Consider the following 13,481-nt stretch of genomic DNA (forward strand, 5'->3'; position numbering starts at 1 on the left):
GCTGCCATGTGACAAAGACATATTAGTGCAGACAGGAGGTACCAGAGGTTAAAGATTTTTACCAGAGTCCAAAGCAATGGATTTAGGAGGTGCAACTGGATGGAAGACAGCAGGAAACATGGAACCTGGAAGTTGGTTATCCACCTGACAAAAACAACAACATAACTCACTAACTCTGAAGTCACAGGATATAGTCAAGTGGCTGCATAGGCCAAGAGGAGCCCCATTTCCTTAAATAAATAAATAAATAAATAAATAAAGCTGTATTTAAAAATATGCAAATGTTCAGACCAATAAGGTGTGCCAGAACTTCCAAGGTCCCTATATTTAGGTTTGAAAATCTGAGACTCTGGCAAGCCCCTCTGTACTTGGAAAAAAGCATGAATTTCAAAAAAGTTACACTGAACCTTTTCCCTTAAAACCATATATCAATTGGATAGTTACAGCTAATACTCTCAATGATTTTGTAAGACCACTATCTTTTCTCCCATGCATAGAAACAGGGAGGGGTCCCCCTCCCCCCCTGCCCCAGTTATCCCTCTGTTAGAACCCATTCAATTTACTAGATCCATTTGGGCTTCATGCTCTAGGCTGTTTCCACTTGCCTCACCTCGCTCTTCTATGGTCTCTTTTCTTTACTACCTGCTCCTCCCGGAGGGGCTGGGGTGTCCCGTGGTGCACTCCTGGGGTGGGCTGCTGGACTTGCCCTCTGGTCTATCCATCCTTGGGTTGGAACAACGGCTCCTGGGGCAATCAATTCCACTAACTACACCAGTTTTACAACCTGGCCTTAAGTCAGTTTCTGTCAGATCTATCTATATCTCGTTGTATTAGGTTATGGTTTTTTGTTTTTTTTTTACAGTGTTTTACACACAGTCATTTTGCCTTCCTGCTGCAATTGATGCTATATTTCAATTAATACTTTTGAAACAGAAGATTGACAGATAATATTTACAATATGAGCCACATTTCGTCTGAGTGGGATACTGGATTTATACATTCTCTTTAATGTACCTGTAACCAATATAACTGAGCCCGTAAACTTCTTTGATGTGGTGACTGCTTCAGTTCTATGTAGATTCCAGAAAGGAAACTTCTCCTGATTTTGCATTTAATTGGCAAGCGCATTTCCATACAACTGAAGCTGACCTACATGGGATTAAAATATACATTAATAATCAGATACCACTTGAATCGTACACACAATACAAGAAACCCCACACACCTCAAAGCTGGCATCTAATTTTGTCCATCTGCTATGCTCTCCGGTAAGATATTTCTCATAGGCATGTTCGAGCTGAAGAATGTGTTTCTGGTTAAAGGGTTTCCACTTCCGTTTTGGCATTAGCTCCCAGATAACACCAGAGCTGTAAGCAAAAAACAAACAGTTGTTATTCAGGAAAATATGTTAATTATGTAGCATTTAAAAGGGGTTATGCCATGAAAAATATTTGCAGTCTATCCGTAGGACAAACAATAGAATAGATTGATTGGTGGTGTCTGATCACAGAGATTTCCACCTCCTCGGAACCAGGGTTGTTTTACCCTATCATGAATACAGCCACTATGAAGATTACCAAACCACTGTTGGATTCAGATACACCACCACTCCCTTCACTTCAATGACAGTGCCAGAAACAGCTGAACAATATACTTTGGCTATCTCCAGCACTCCATTTAACCTGAATGGGAGCAGGGCACGTCTGTGTTCTCCATAATCTTCACAGCAGCTACATTCACAAAGGGAATGAAACACCCTCATTCTCAGGATTGGTGGGGAGTCTCAGCAGTCAGACTCCCATGATAAGCAATCGATCCTCTATCCTATGGTCCTAAGTTTTTCACAGCACAACCCCTTTAATATATGAATATTTGAATAACAATATTGCAGTTTGTTATCTTAGAAATTGACCACTTACAATGAGATCTCCCATGAGATTTTTTTTTGCAGAAATTTCTTTAATATCTATTAATTTTCCATTAAGTATAAGGAAAATGTTCGTTGTTGTACCGTGTTAGCCAGTGGGTTGGAAATATAAAAAACAAGAAAACTTGATAATCTTCAGTAGTTGATACCTTTTTAATGGCTAACTCATAATGATGACAAACGGCTGACGTTTCGGAACCTCTAGGGTCCTTTATCAAAGTAATTTGTGAAAAACTTAGGACCATAGGATAGAGGATCGATTGCTTATCATGGGAGTCTGACTGCCCCAATTACAACTTACTGGCTTCCTCTGGACATAGATAAGTTGGAGACAATTGTGAAGCAGGGGTCCGTCCGCTTCCTTCTTCATTCATCATTTGGCCCCTGTCTCTGCTCCCAGGGTTTAAATCACCCCTATACACCATGGTTAAAAATACCTTTAAGACTCCTTGCAGACAATATCTGCTGACTATTGGCCGTGATTAAACAGCTTGGCATGCACTGAGTCATCCGTGTGCCACCTGTGCTTCAATGAATAAGAGCTGAAAAAGCATAGCTGCAAAATCAGGAACAGGGCCTGTCTTGAGTTTTTCGGCCTGCACACTGATCCATGTAATACATGGTCGTGTGAGTGGGCCAGTGTGCATACCCGAGAAAAATCCAGATAGCACACTGACCTAGCCCACAGTTGTCTTCAAGGGGCCTTACAGCTAGTGCACAATTACTGACCCTTTCAACTGGTTGAAGACAGGCTGAGCACTATAAAAAGAGCAAACCCCAGTTACTGGGACCCTTCCCTACATTCTCTAAATATCCCTCAATTCCAGCTGCTAATATCCCTACTCCTACAATTTTCACAAGAGTCAGTTGGCTCATCAGGGGGCATTGGAATGTCTTGTGTGTGATACAGCCTTTACCGGCAGAGAAACCCTCACTGCCTGGATGTGGACCTTAAACACTAAGCCCATACCTCCAGGAAGTGTGTTAAAGGCATAGACTAATCAGAGGTGAGCAGACAACACATCCTTTCATACATGCTTAACGTGATGTCACTCAAAGGAAGAGGGGTGAATGACTGGTTGTCATGAGGATCTACAGCATGTCCCCATACTGCACTATTACAACCAGACCATAGCAAATTGAAGCCATGGCTTATTCTAAAACACAAATTAAGTTATTTATCCTATGTGCGTATACCAACTGTCTTGAATGAAAGAATATAATATACAAGAGTGAACCCAAAGTGTAAGTAGAGGACCTTTCATCACCTCAACCAAATTCAGTTCTTAGAATCTATAGAGCAGCGCCTATTAGCAGATGCTAACATAGTTGAACATTTTTCTCTAGTCTACACCATTCCTGAGAAACAAGCACAGTTAGTTTTGGTGCCTGATGTAAAATTTAAGCTCTGTAATGTCAGAAGGGTGGCGTCAGGCAGAGGGGAGATTCAGAGCTCCATTCAGAGGCAGCTAGTGTCAGAGGCAACCAGTCTGGGCCTGGCTGAGTGACACGCTCTTAAAATATCAATACAAAATAAATTATTTAGGGGTATTTCATTAATAATTGAGGGTTTTTTTGACAATGTCATTTTCATGCATTTTAATTGAAAGACCAACCCTCATAAAAGAGCAATTTATGTGAAAATTTGAGTGGTGGGCTCAGAGTTTTCACTGTACATACTATAAGGAATGAATCAGTATTTACCTTGTGATTCCTATGTAAGAAATTTCTTGTTTGTTCTCATTGTTAATAAGAGAAAGTCCCAAACTATGAATAGATATATTTATTTCCTGGTCTGGTTGCTCCATCTCTTCAGCTTGTCGTGCCTTTGATACCAAGGCCACATCTTCCGTAAAAAGTAGTACTCTCTGGCGCCCATCAAGGAATGACACCCAATGAACCTGATTTTCAGGATTGTAAGCAAACTGACCACTCTCATCCTGAAATAAATAAACACTGAGTAATTCACTGAGCAAATGTATTTCGGTTTCATTACAGTGATGCATCTTTTTTTCTGAGAAAAAAAAAACAAAAACAAAAAACAGACATCTACAAATGTACATTCCCAAAGGTTTTCCAGGGCTAAATACTGACAATCTATCTTTAGGACATGAATATATCTTTGAGGATTTAAGACCAAACATCCGTATTGGTCATCTATTTGAAGAGACTGGAGCATTCATATGAGTACTACAGCCTCCATGCATAGGTCCTACTCACTTGAGCTCACCAGGTGCATTCATATGTTGGATCCCCATGATCTAATACTGCTGTCAAATGTTTCTAAGAATTAAGTATTATAATTTTTTTTTAATTGTCATGTTACTATCTAAATTAAACCTATTGGGCTTAATAACCAGTAAAATATGCAAGACTTAGTATTTTCTAGGTCTTGCCTATTTTGCTGGTTATTAAGCCCAATCAAAGAGAGTACCACTAGGAGATTTCTTTGAAGCTGTCCCCTCATTACAGAAAAAATTAGAATGTTAGGTATCATCTACATACAGCTCACAAAGGAACCACCAATTACAGAGGGTGATATCTCAGCTTATCTACAACCCTTCACTGCACAGGTCACAGAGTATGTAGAATGCTATGCCCTAGACCTCTAAGCACATCCAGACTATTGAGTCAATGCTCCATCTAGCTAACATACATTTTAAATCAGGGGTCTCAAACTCAATTTATCCGGGGGCCGCTGGAGGTAGAGTCTGGGTGAGGCGGGGCCGTATCAGGTTTTCCACAAGCTATGCGTGCCACAGCAAATTTAGCTCTGCCCACTTTTATATTGACTACGCCCATTCTCATTCATTTTTCATGTGCCCCCACACAGTATAATCCTCCTACAGTCACCCGTACATTATATGTCCCCACATTATAATATCCCCTTTCAACTGTCTCACAGTATTAAGTCCCTCTCCTGGTGCCCCAGTTAAAACTGGGGGAAACTAGAGGGGACATGAAACTGGGGCAGCTGGAGGGTGACATTAAACAGTGGGGGTAGTTGGAGGGGGGCAATAAATGGCAGCTGAAGTGGGACATTAAACTGGGGGCAATTAGAGGGGGACATTAAAATCGGGCAGCTATAAGCAGACATTAAAACGAAGGGGTAGCTGGTTGGTGACAAACTGGGGGCAACTAGAGGCAGACAGGTCCCTCTCCAGCTACCTCCACGGTTTAATGCTCCCTCCAGTTGTCCCCAGTTTAAGTGCCCCCCTTCATCTACCCCCAGTTTCATCTCCCCCCACCATTTCTCCCCCCAGTTTCATATCTCCCTTCATCTGCCCAATTTTATTTTCCCCCTCCATCTGCCCCCATTTTCATGCCCCCGTCATCTCTGCCCCCATTTTCATGCCCCCCTTCATCTCTGCCCCCAGTTTCATGTTCCCCTTCCATCTGTGGCCCTAGGTTACTGAGAGACACACAGACACACACAGAAACACATACACTCTCCACCTTGCATCTCACATTCCCCTCCCCTCTCAGTACCTTTAGACGGCACACTAAGACACGCCTCCCTAGTCACATGACATCTGACGTCACACGCAGGTCCTTCAGTTACAGTAGTGCAAGCTTTCCACCGATCACTCATCGCTTGTATCACTGTTATAAGAGTGGAGGGTGATCGGAGGAAAGTTTGGTAAGTAAAACACTAAAGAGACATAGCGGGACATGCAGGAAGCTGCGCGGGGGCCGCAAACTATTGTCCCAAGGGACGCAGTTGGCCCGTGGGCTGCGAATTTGAGACCCCTGTTTTAAATGCAGCAACAGCGCTTGAACTAAGATGGATACACAGAATACAGATGGAAAAAAAATCTACAAACAAAAATAGGTAATATATTTTACTATCTTGTATTAAAGGATATATACACCTCTGAGGTCATTTTTATTACCATAGCCATTATAGTCTTTAAAAAAAAAAAAAAAAAAAAAGAACAAATTAATCATTAATCATTGGGGACCTGTGTTGGGTAAATGTCGGTTCATGCTCCTATGTTTCCAGGCAGAGAGGCTGCATACAGACATCGGCGGTTACCATTATAAACCCATTGAAATGAATGGGTTTTAAAGATGACCGCCGGCAAGCCATTCCCTGTCCAGTTTCCCAGGGGTTTACAACGGAAACCCCTGGGCGAACAGAGGCGGTAGTGTGAACACCCCTTTACCTGTGGGGGAACTATTATAGTAATAGAGCCCCCTGAGTGATGGTTTCCCCTTCCCTACCTATATTTTATCAAGGATGCTCTCTTCATATCACCCTTTATTGAGTGAGGAAATCCCACCTTACACATACTTTTATTGAGGGAGCTGTCCATACTATACCTCCCTTAATAAAGTATAAGGAAATGTATAAATGTAATAAGTATGCCATTTATTGTGTTTTCTTAAAAGCAACCCAATTGGCCTAACCCTACCCTCGAAAATCCTACCAAACCATGGGAAAATTGACTTGCATGAAAATGGTCCTTAGTAGAGATGAGCGAATAGTATTCGTCGAATACCTCGCTCCCATTGGAATGCGTGTAAGCGGTCGAACACCAAGGGATTAAGTGCAGTGAATATTTAATGCGCTTCACCCCCTGGTGTTCGGCCGCTTACACGCAATACTATTCGCTCAACACTAGTTCTTAAAGGGGCTCTATCAGCAAAATCATGCTGATAGAGCCCCACATATGCGTGCATAGCCTTTAAAAAGGCTATTCAGGCACTGTAAAAGTTAAATTAAACTACCCCCCCGTTTTAAAATAATAACTTATATAAGAATGTTCTCTACTTACGGAACGTGCACCCTGGGCGGGCATTCAGGGTGCGCCGTCTTCTTCTTCCCCGCCTCTTCTTCCTCTGACGTCTTCGGGTCCCATCCTCCTTCGGCGCTTGCTCGTGGACACTGATAAAAAAAAATAGCCCGGGCGCATGCGCAGTAGCACGCGGCTTCTACTACGGCTACTGCGCATGCGCCCGGGCTATATTTTTTTTTTATTAGTGTCCGCGAGCAAGCGCCGGAGGAGGACGGGACCCGAAGACATCGGAGGAAGAAGAGGCGGGGAAGAAGATGAAGACACACCCTGAATGCCCGCCCAGCGTGCACGTTCCGTAAGTAAATCACATTTAATTTAACATTTACGGTGCCTGAATAGCCTTTTTAAAGGCTATGCACGCATATGTGGGGCTCTATCAGCATGATTTTGCTGATAGAGCCCCTTTAAAACAAAAAAGGTTGGAGATCGCCGCCTTAAACTATTAGTAACATTTTCAAAGCTTCAATATTCAAAATAAAGAAGAAAGAAAGAAAAACTCAAGCACAAAGTAGACTTCTGCATCATTTTTGCCTAACCATGTATCAGTGGATTTACCTTTAACAGGTCCAGTTCCCCTTTATTCTGGCTATAAGTCCACATCAATTTTTTCGTGCCTGTAGGATCCGCCCAAGCAAACAGTTTTGCTTCTCCAGGTAAAAGCACATTTTCCTTTTCAATGCCACTGTAAAGTACTTAGCACTTTCAATATTTCAAAAAGTAATTGAATGCTAATAAATTCAAGTAAAACAGAAATAATGTAAAAGCAACTGAATGGGTGTATTAGAATGTACAATTTCTGTTTCTCACCCATTTCCAAACGAGCAAATTTCCACAAAAAAAATATTGGCTTGAAAAGGCAGCAGAATTTATATATTTTTTGTAATTAGATTTAGTAAATACATAATCATGCACCACAACAGCTAAATATTTACACACTTATTTCTATTGACTCATTTGACCAGGTTCATGACTTACAATGTGCCAAAATTGTGGCACATAAATTGATGTAAAGTAAACTAAGAGATGGTCTAAAGTTAAGGTTCTGAAAGGGAACAAGATTTGTCATCCAATATGAGCCACTATAATAAATTTGGTACATTTTAAGATTAAGTACCGGTACCTCTGTTTTCACATTTATTTTTTATTTTATTTCATGTTTATAAGTTCACACGTTGGTTTTTAGAATTGAAGCATTCTTAGGCTGCACCATTATGTTGTGGCAGCTGCAAGCAGATGAAATGAATACATGAGGCTGCAGCAACATTAGATTTCATCCTAAAGATGCTTTAAATGCGTGGCACCAGCCTTATAACTGCATTCGGAATACTGTGGCAGCGCAGTCAGAAAAGCAGGCAATTCTTGATAAAAAGTAAGCAATGTATGAACCCAGCCTGTGAGAAAGAATTATGACCGAGATGTGCTCAACACAACAAGTAATTAATGGTCCTACCTCTGATTATATGTCAGTTTAGCTCGAGCGGTGTGGTTCATGATCAGTGCAGGTGCAGCTCCTTCATAGTAATCGGAGAATTTAATTACTATTGAGTGATCTGAGATGCTGACATCCACCAGAAGTCCTGTATTCTGGAATCATAAACAATTAAAGGTGTATACGTATACCTTTCAAAAGATCTGTAATTCACTGAAAATAATACATCAGGGCATATAAGGCTACAGTCATATCCACATTTCCAATGAAAATCATTACATTTTATCTATTTTCATTTTTCTGATAACAAATGGCATTGGTAAATTATAAATCTATAAAGTTACAGTAGCACTTTTGCAATTTTAGAGTATTTTTTGTTACAACCTATTAGCCCAATTAACACATTATATTCACCCTCACTCTAAAACGTTACATAACTTATATGCTTCCAACATTGCAGCAACGGCTTAGAAAAGGGCCTTTTCTGTTCCAGTATCAACTGATGAGTTTGAGGAGCCTACACACAGCCCTGACCTAAGGCACACTGAACAACTTTGGGATGAATTGAAATGTAAACCAGAGCTTCCCATTGAGCCTGATTGGCTTCCTAAAAGGGCAGAGGTTGCTGCAGTCACATAACAGGTCCCAATTCCACATTAACGCTTATGGTTTTGGAATGAGATTTAAAACAATATTAAACTGTAGGTGTAATAATGTTCACATACTTTTGCTCATATAGTGTATTTATATAAACTCAGCACTCAGCTTACCATACTCTCAATAACCAGCAGCGTTCCATTATCCTGTTTGTTGAAAAAAAAAGGCATAGATGTTCCTGAACAGCCAATAACTCGGACACAAAGCTTTCCAGAGACATTTTCTGGCCAGAATGGCACACACTACAATGAAAGTGTAATACAAGCACAGAAAACAAACAGTTGTTATCCACATAGTGATTGGCACCTAAGCAATATAATCCAATCCTAAAATATATCCTGCTTTTTCATTTTTATCAGTGTTAGTGACTGATCAAGACTGGTCTAAGCCTAAATCTAAGCTACAACTAAGGAGACATGTTATTGCCGAAACGCGTCAGCTGAGCGCCATAGATGGATTTAGGGGTTGCTTTTTTGCATAGGTTATCCTTTTTTTATTGTAATAAATTTTCATAATTAAAGCTAAATTTTATTGGATATGGTGACTTCCGGACATTGCTCTTTTCCCTCGTGTCCTAACAGGAGTACTTGTAAAATAGCCATTGTACCTCAGAGGATGCAACGTAATGCCACTTCAGATCTGGCAATGATCCATCTGCTTCAATTTCTCCCACTTCAAGCTCCAGGCCACACTTATTGACAAGGGTGTAGAATGGAGTCATGGTGACAATCCGTGTCAGATTAAAACTGCTCATTTTAATGTTTACTCCAACCTTAACAATGAAAGACAAAAGAAAGCTAGATATGATAAATACATTTTATTGCCATGAAACACTAACTGATAACCATCAAAGTGATGCGAAATTTGTTGGCACTACATAATACATAAATAAAGTGTATTATTCATTATCTACAGGCTCTAAAATTATAGTCTAGTGAACTGCCATCACTTGATTGGTTACATGATACGCCATCTGCTTCATAGTAGCAATGTCATGTAATTAAGCTTACCAAATATTCCATTTTACCAGCAGGACATTTCACACAACCATAACTTCCAACTGTATCCAGAGAAAATCCAGATGACCAAGAACTTGTGGAAATACACAGTTGGATCTGTATTAAAACAAAAAAATGGATCAGTCAAGATGGATTCACATGTGCGTTGGAGTCTCTGTTGCAGAGCCCACTGGAAATCGGGCTTGAAGAAATTTTTTTTTTATCAAGCGATTTCAGTTTAAAAAAAAAAAAAAAGTAAATATTTATAGCCAATGGGATCCCAAGGGCTCCAGTCATGTCCGTCAAACAAATCTGATGGAATCTGTTTTACATTCTTCTAGTTCTCAGCTGGACCAGAAGAATAGAGATATATACATAGGTGTGAACACAGCATAAACCGTGTTTTTGCTATTAAACTATACTTGCTTCTGTATTAGATTATTATTCTACTTTAAGACTGTTAAGACATATGTAGTTTTTAGAGCAAAAGATTATAGTAAGGAATTTTTGCTTTTCTTCCTATTGGATTAAATACTATCTTTGCTTGCATTAAAAACATCACTTTTTTTTCAAATCAGAGGGAATAAATGACAGTTTGGCACTTTTGATTTTTTTTCCCCCTCTACGATGCTCACTGCACGGGAAAAATGTTTTTATAAGTTTGTAGATCAGGCATTTTCAGACACGGATACCTAATGCATATGTGTGTCTCACAGTAATTTTCTAGTTTTATATGTATTCTAGAAAAGGGGATGATTCAGAACACACACACATTATATATATATATATATATATATATATATATATATATATATATATATATATATTTTTTTTTTATTAGATACTAGGCTTTATTAGATACTTTAACCTGTAATCACTTGTATTGCAGTCTATGGGACTTGCAATCAAGTGTACAGCAGTCTATGGGAGATTCTGAGCTTTACTATTATGGCTGGTCATAGATCAGCTGCAATAGTGATAATCCTATGATAGGCCTGGGAGCCTTCATTAGGCTCTCAGCTATCACAAGTACAGGTTGGCTCCTGCGATCTTGCCGCACAGGAGCCAGCCTGCAATGAAAAAATAGTTTTAATACTACATCGGAGCCCAGGGACAGTTTTCATGTATTTTGAGGGCTTACAACTAGTAATGTCTGCAATCAGTGTCCACCAGTGGAGAATTGGTGGTTAAGGTGACCGCTCTGCAGCAGTAATAGCATGGTGAATGCCAGGAGGTTCACACTACTGGGACACTCTCAGCCCATGACCCACAGCACTTCCCACTGAGGGAAGCCAGCAGCAGCAGGAGTAGGGCATTGCTGCGACCCCGCTCCTCTGTCATACCCCCCTCCCCCACCAAAACAACCCACATTTGCACTATAAGCCGCACCCCCAGTTTCCTCCCAATTTTTTTTGGGGAAAAAGTGTTTCTTATAGTCCAAAAAATATGTTTTTTTTAACCAAATGCACATTGCATTAAAGACACAACACAAAAAAAATACAAACTGGAGCACCTTGTTTTTGCTGAAGATGTTCTTTTTCTTGAAAGAGAAAAGTACCACATCTCTGTAGTCAGATGGGTGTTTGACATGAATGTCTTCTGCACGGTACTGCAAGATGCGTGATGTTTTATTAATAATCCAATATGGACTGAAAACGGAGAGCACCATGCGGTTTCCAATACGTTTTACATGCACATAGAGATCCACTGTCATAACATCAGAGGTGTCAGCCGTGAAACATATGGGGAAAAATTCAGGGAGACCATCATGCACCCTGAAGTGGCCATTCCAGTTTTTGCCTTGATATTTGATTAGGACAAGCTCCATGATTTCACCACTAATTCGAGAATTGAGGACATCACAAATACTTCCCTCTGGTAACATGTGAGCTTCTGCAGTCCCCTGAAATGCATTATGAATAAAATTTTATTTAGAGATTTATAATCATTTTAAAGACCCCACCAGAGTGCAATTTATAACAATATTACAGGAAAGACAAAATAAACTGCCCTTATGTAGAAATCATTAATACAATTTTTGACAACACAGCATTTATAGGGTCCTACTGTCTGACTCAGATAAGATAGAAATTGTATGGGTTCTGCTACAAACTGGCTACAACATATTATGATTTTAGATTAAGTGCATACAGGTGTTTTTATTTTCTAGGAATTATATGACATGTATATGGCATTCTAGCCAGGTTTCCTCTCTATAGGTTCTGTGTCTAAATGTCATTTGTCCCTGAATTGGTAGGAGAAGGCTAGTTGCCAAGTAGTCTCTCAAACACAACAGACAGAAAAGTTTGGAAGTTCTCAATCCATGATCCATCTGCAGCAGAGCTTCAGAAGCAGCATGAATGGCATTGTACAGCAACACTGGGCAGTGCAGGTGTGAGTCTAGCACTGGGGAGAGTTAAACTTCAGTATTTTTTTTTTAAAAATTTTGTAACATTGGTGGTTGAGGGGGGCAGATGAAATTAAGTTATAGGGGAGTGTTGGGTGGCCCACCTTCAAGATATTTGCACAGCCCCCCCCCCCCCCCCCCGGAAGTTTTATCTCCTGCTCTTCCACTTATCATTCGGATTAATTGAATTTGGCTGATAAGGGCTAAGACAGGGAGTCCTTACCTCTGTATGTATTACAAACTGACTCAAATCCAGCTCTGCAACGTCAGCTTCTACATCAGCTTCATACTGTGGTAATGCTTTTACAACCAATCTTTCATTACTGACTGTAAACACCCGCTATGAAGGGGAGATAGAGCAAGTGAAACCCCGTCCACCAATGTGCCGAGAAAACCAGGAAGTGAAGAGAGCACACAGCCTGCAGGTTGGTGAACAAGCGTGATGGGAATACCGCTTTAAACAGCAGTGCACATTACAAAAATAGAAGCCTTATCGGTTGGTCTATAGCCGTGTATCTAAACATATGTTGTAATTTACTCATTTCTGATGTGTTACCTCAAGTAGGTATCGCAGTGAGTATGGTACAAGATTCCTAATGGTCAATGATGGGTAAAGATGAATAATATAAGCTGGGTCCCACTCCTTTTCACCATTACTGTTGATAAAATTGATTTCATCAGGCACTGCTGTGCAATTCACTATAAGAGGCAGAAAGTTGATCTCTGTGGATGGACATTGAAGTGTGCATTGAACTTCACTGCTCCTATGCAGCATTTCCTTCCACATAATATAGGTTGTGGACTCTTTAAACTGCTCATCTAGTGCTCCCGCTGGTTTCAAGAACAATTGACACCTTGTAATAGTGAGTGGAAAAAGATTATAAATAAATAAATTAAAAAACAAAACAAAAAACAGAACAATAGATTTGTGCAGGAGCCATTTACAAATGCTGCAAATCTCAGTTAGGAGCCATTGCTTATTGATGGCTATTTAGGAAACCATTAAAGAAAAATAAGTTCCTAAGATATTTGGTGTGATCTTACCTCTTAAATGAAATTGGGAAAGAACTATACCGTGATTAATAGCAAACCTGATCAATATATCATCTGACTGCTGTGGTAAAACTACTGCATTGGCCTCACTACACAAAAGTACATGTGAAAGCATGACCTTAATATAGGTCATCAAAAAATCTATTTAATAAACAGAATGCTCATAGCATTGTGCAACTCCACCAACTAAACAGCACGACAAACCCGGGGT

The 13,481-nt window shown here is 40.1% G+C and overlaps 1 protein-coding gene across 2 annotated transcripts in view; it reads right to left on the minus strand.

Annotated features, from left to right (window-relative positions):
* The window catches only part of VPS13C (vacuolar protein sorting 13 homolog C), a 215,256-nt gene that overhangs the window by 39,263 nt on the left and 162,512 nt on the right, over positions 1-13,481 (minus strand). For both annotated transcript variants that reach the window (XM_075273791.1, XM_075273790.1), the window contains 11 exons: positions 12,774-13,071; positions 11,324-11,713; positions 9,823-9,927; positions 9,420-9,584; positions 8,926-9,054; positions 8,177-8,310; positions 7,282-7,408; positions 3,632-3,867; positions 1,226-1,367; positions 1,015-1,149; positions 63-144 (listed from right to left, as the gene is read on the minus strand). In XM_075273791.1, coding sequence (XP_075129892.1) covers positions 63-144; positions 1,015-1,149; positions 1,226-1,367; positions 3,632-3,867; positions 7,282-7,408; positions 8,177-8,310; positions 8,926-9,054; positions 9,420-9,584; positions 9,823-9,927; positions 11,324-11,713; positions 12,774-13,071 — 1,943 coding nt within the window. The remainder of the gene's footprint in view (positions 1-62; positions 145-1,014; positions 1,150-1,225; positions 1,368-3,631; positions 3,868-7,281; positions 7,409-8,176; positions 8,311-8,925; positions 9,055-9,419; positions 9,585-9,822; positions 9,928-11,323; positions 11,714-12,773; positions 13,072-13,481) is intronic.

The sequence above is a fragment of the Leptodactylus fuscus genome, chromosome 5 (assembly GCF_031893055.1).
Source record: "Leptodactylus fuscus isolate aLepFus1 chromosome 5, aLepFus1.hap2, whole genome shotgun sequence".
Classification (NCBI taxonomy): domain Eukaryota; kingdom Metazoa; phylum Chordata; class Amphibia; order Anura; family Leptodactylidae; genus Leptodactylus; species Leptodactylus fuscus.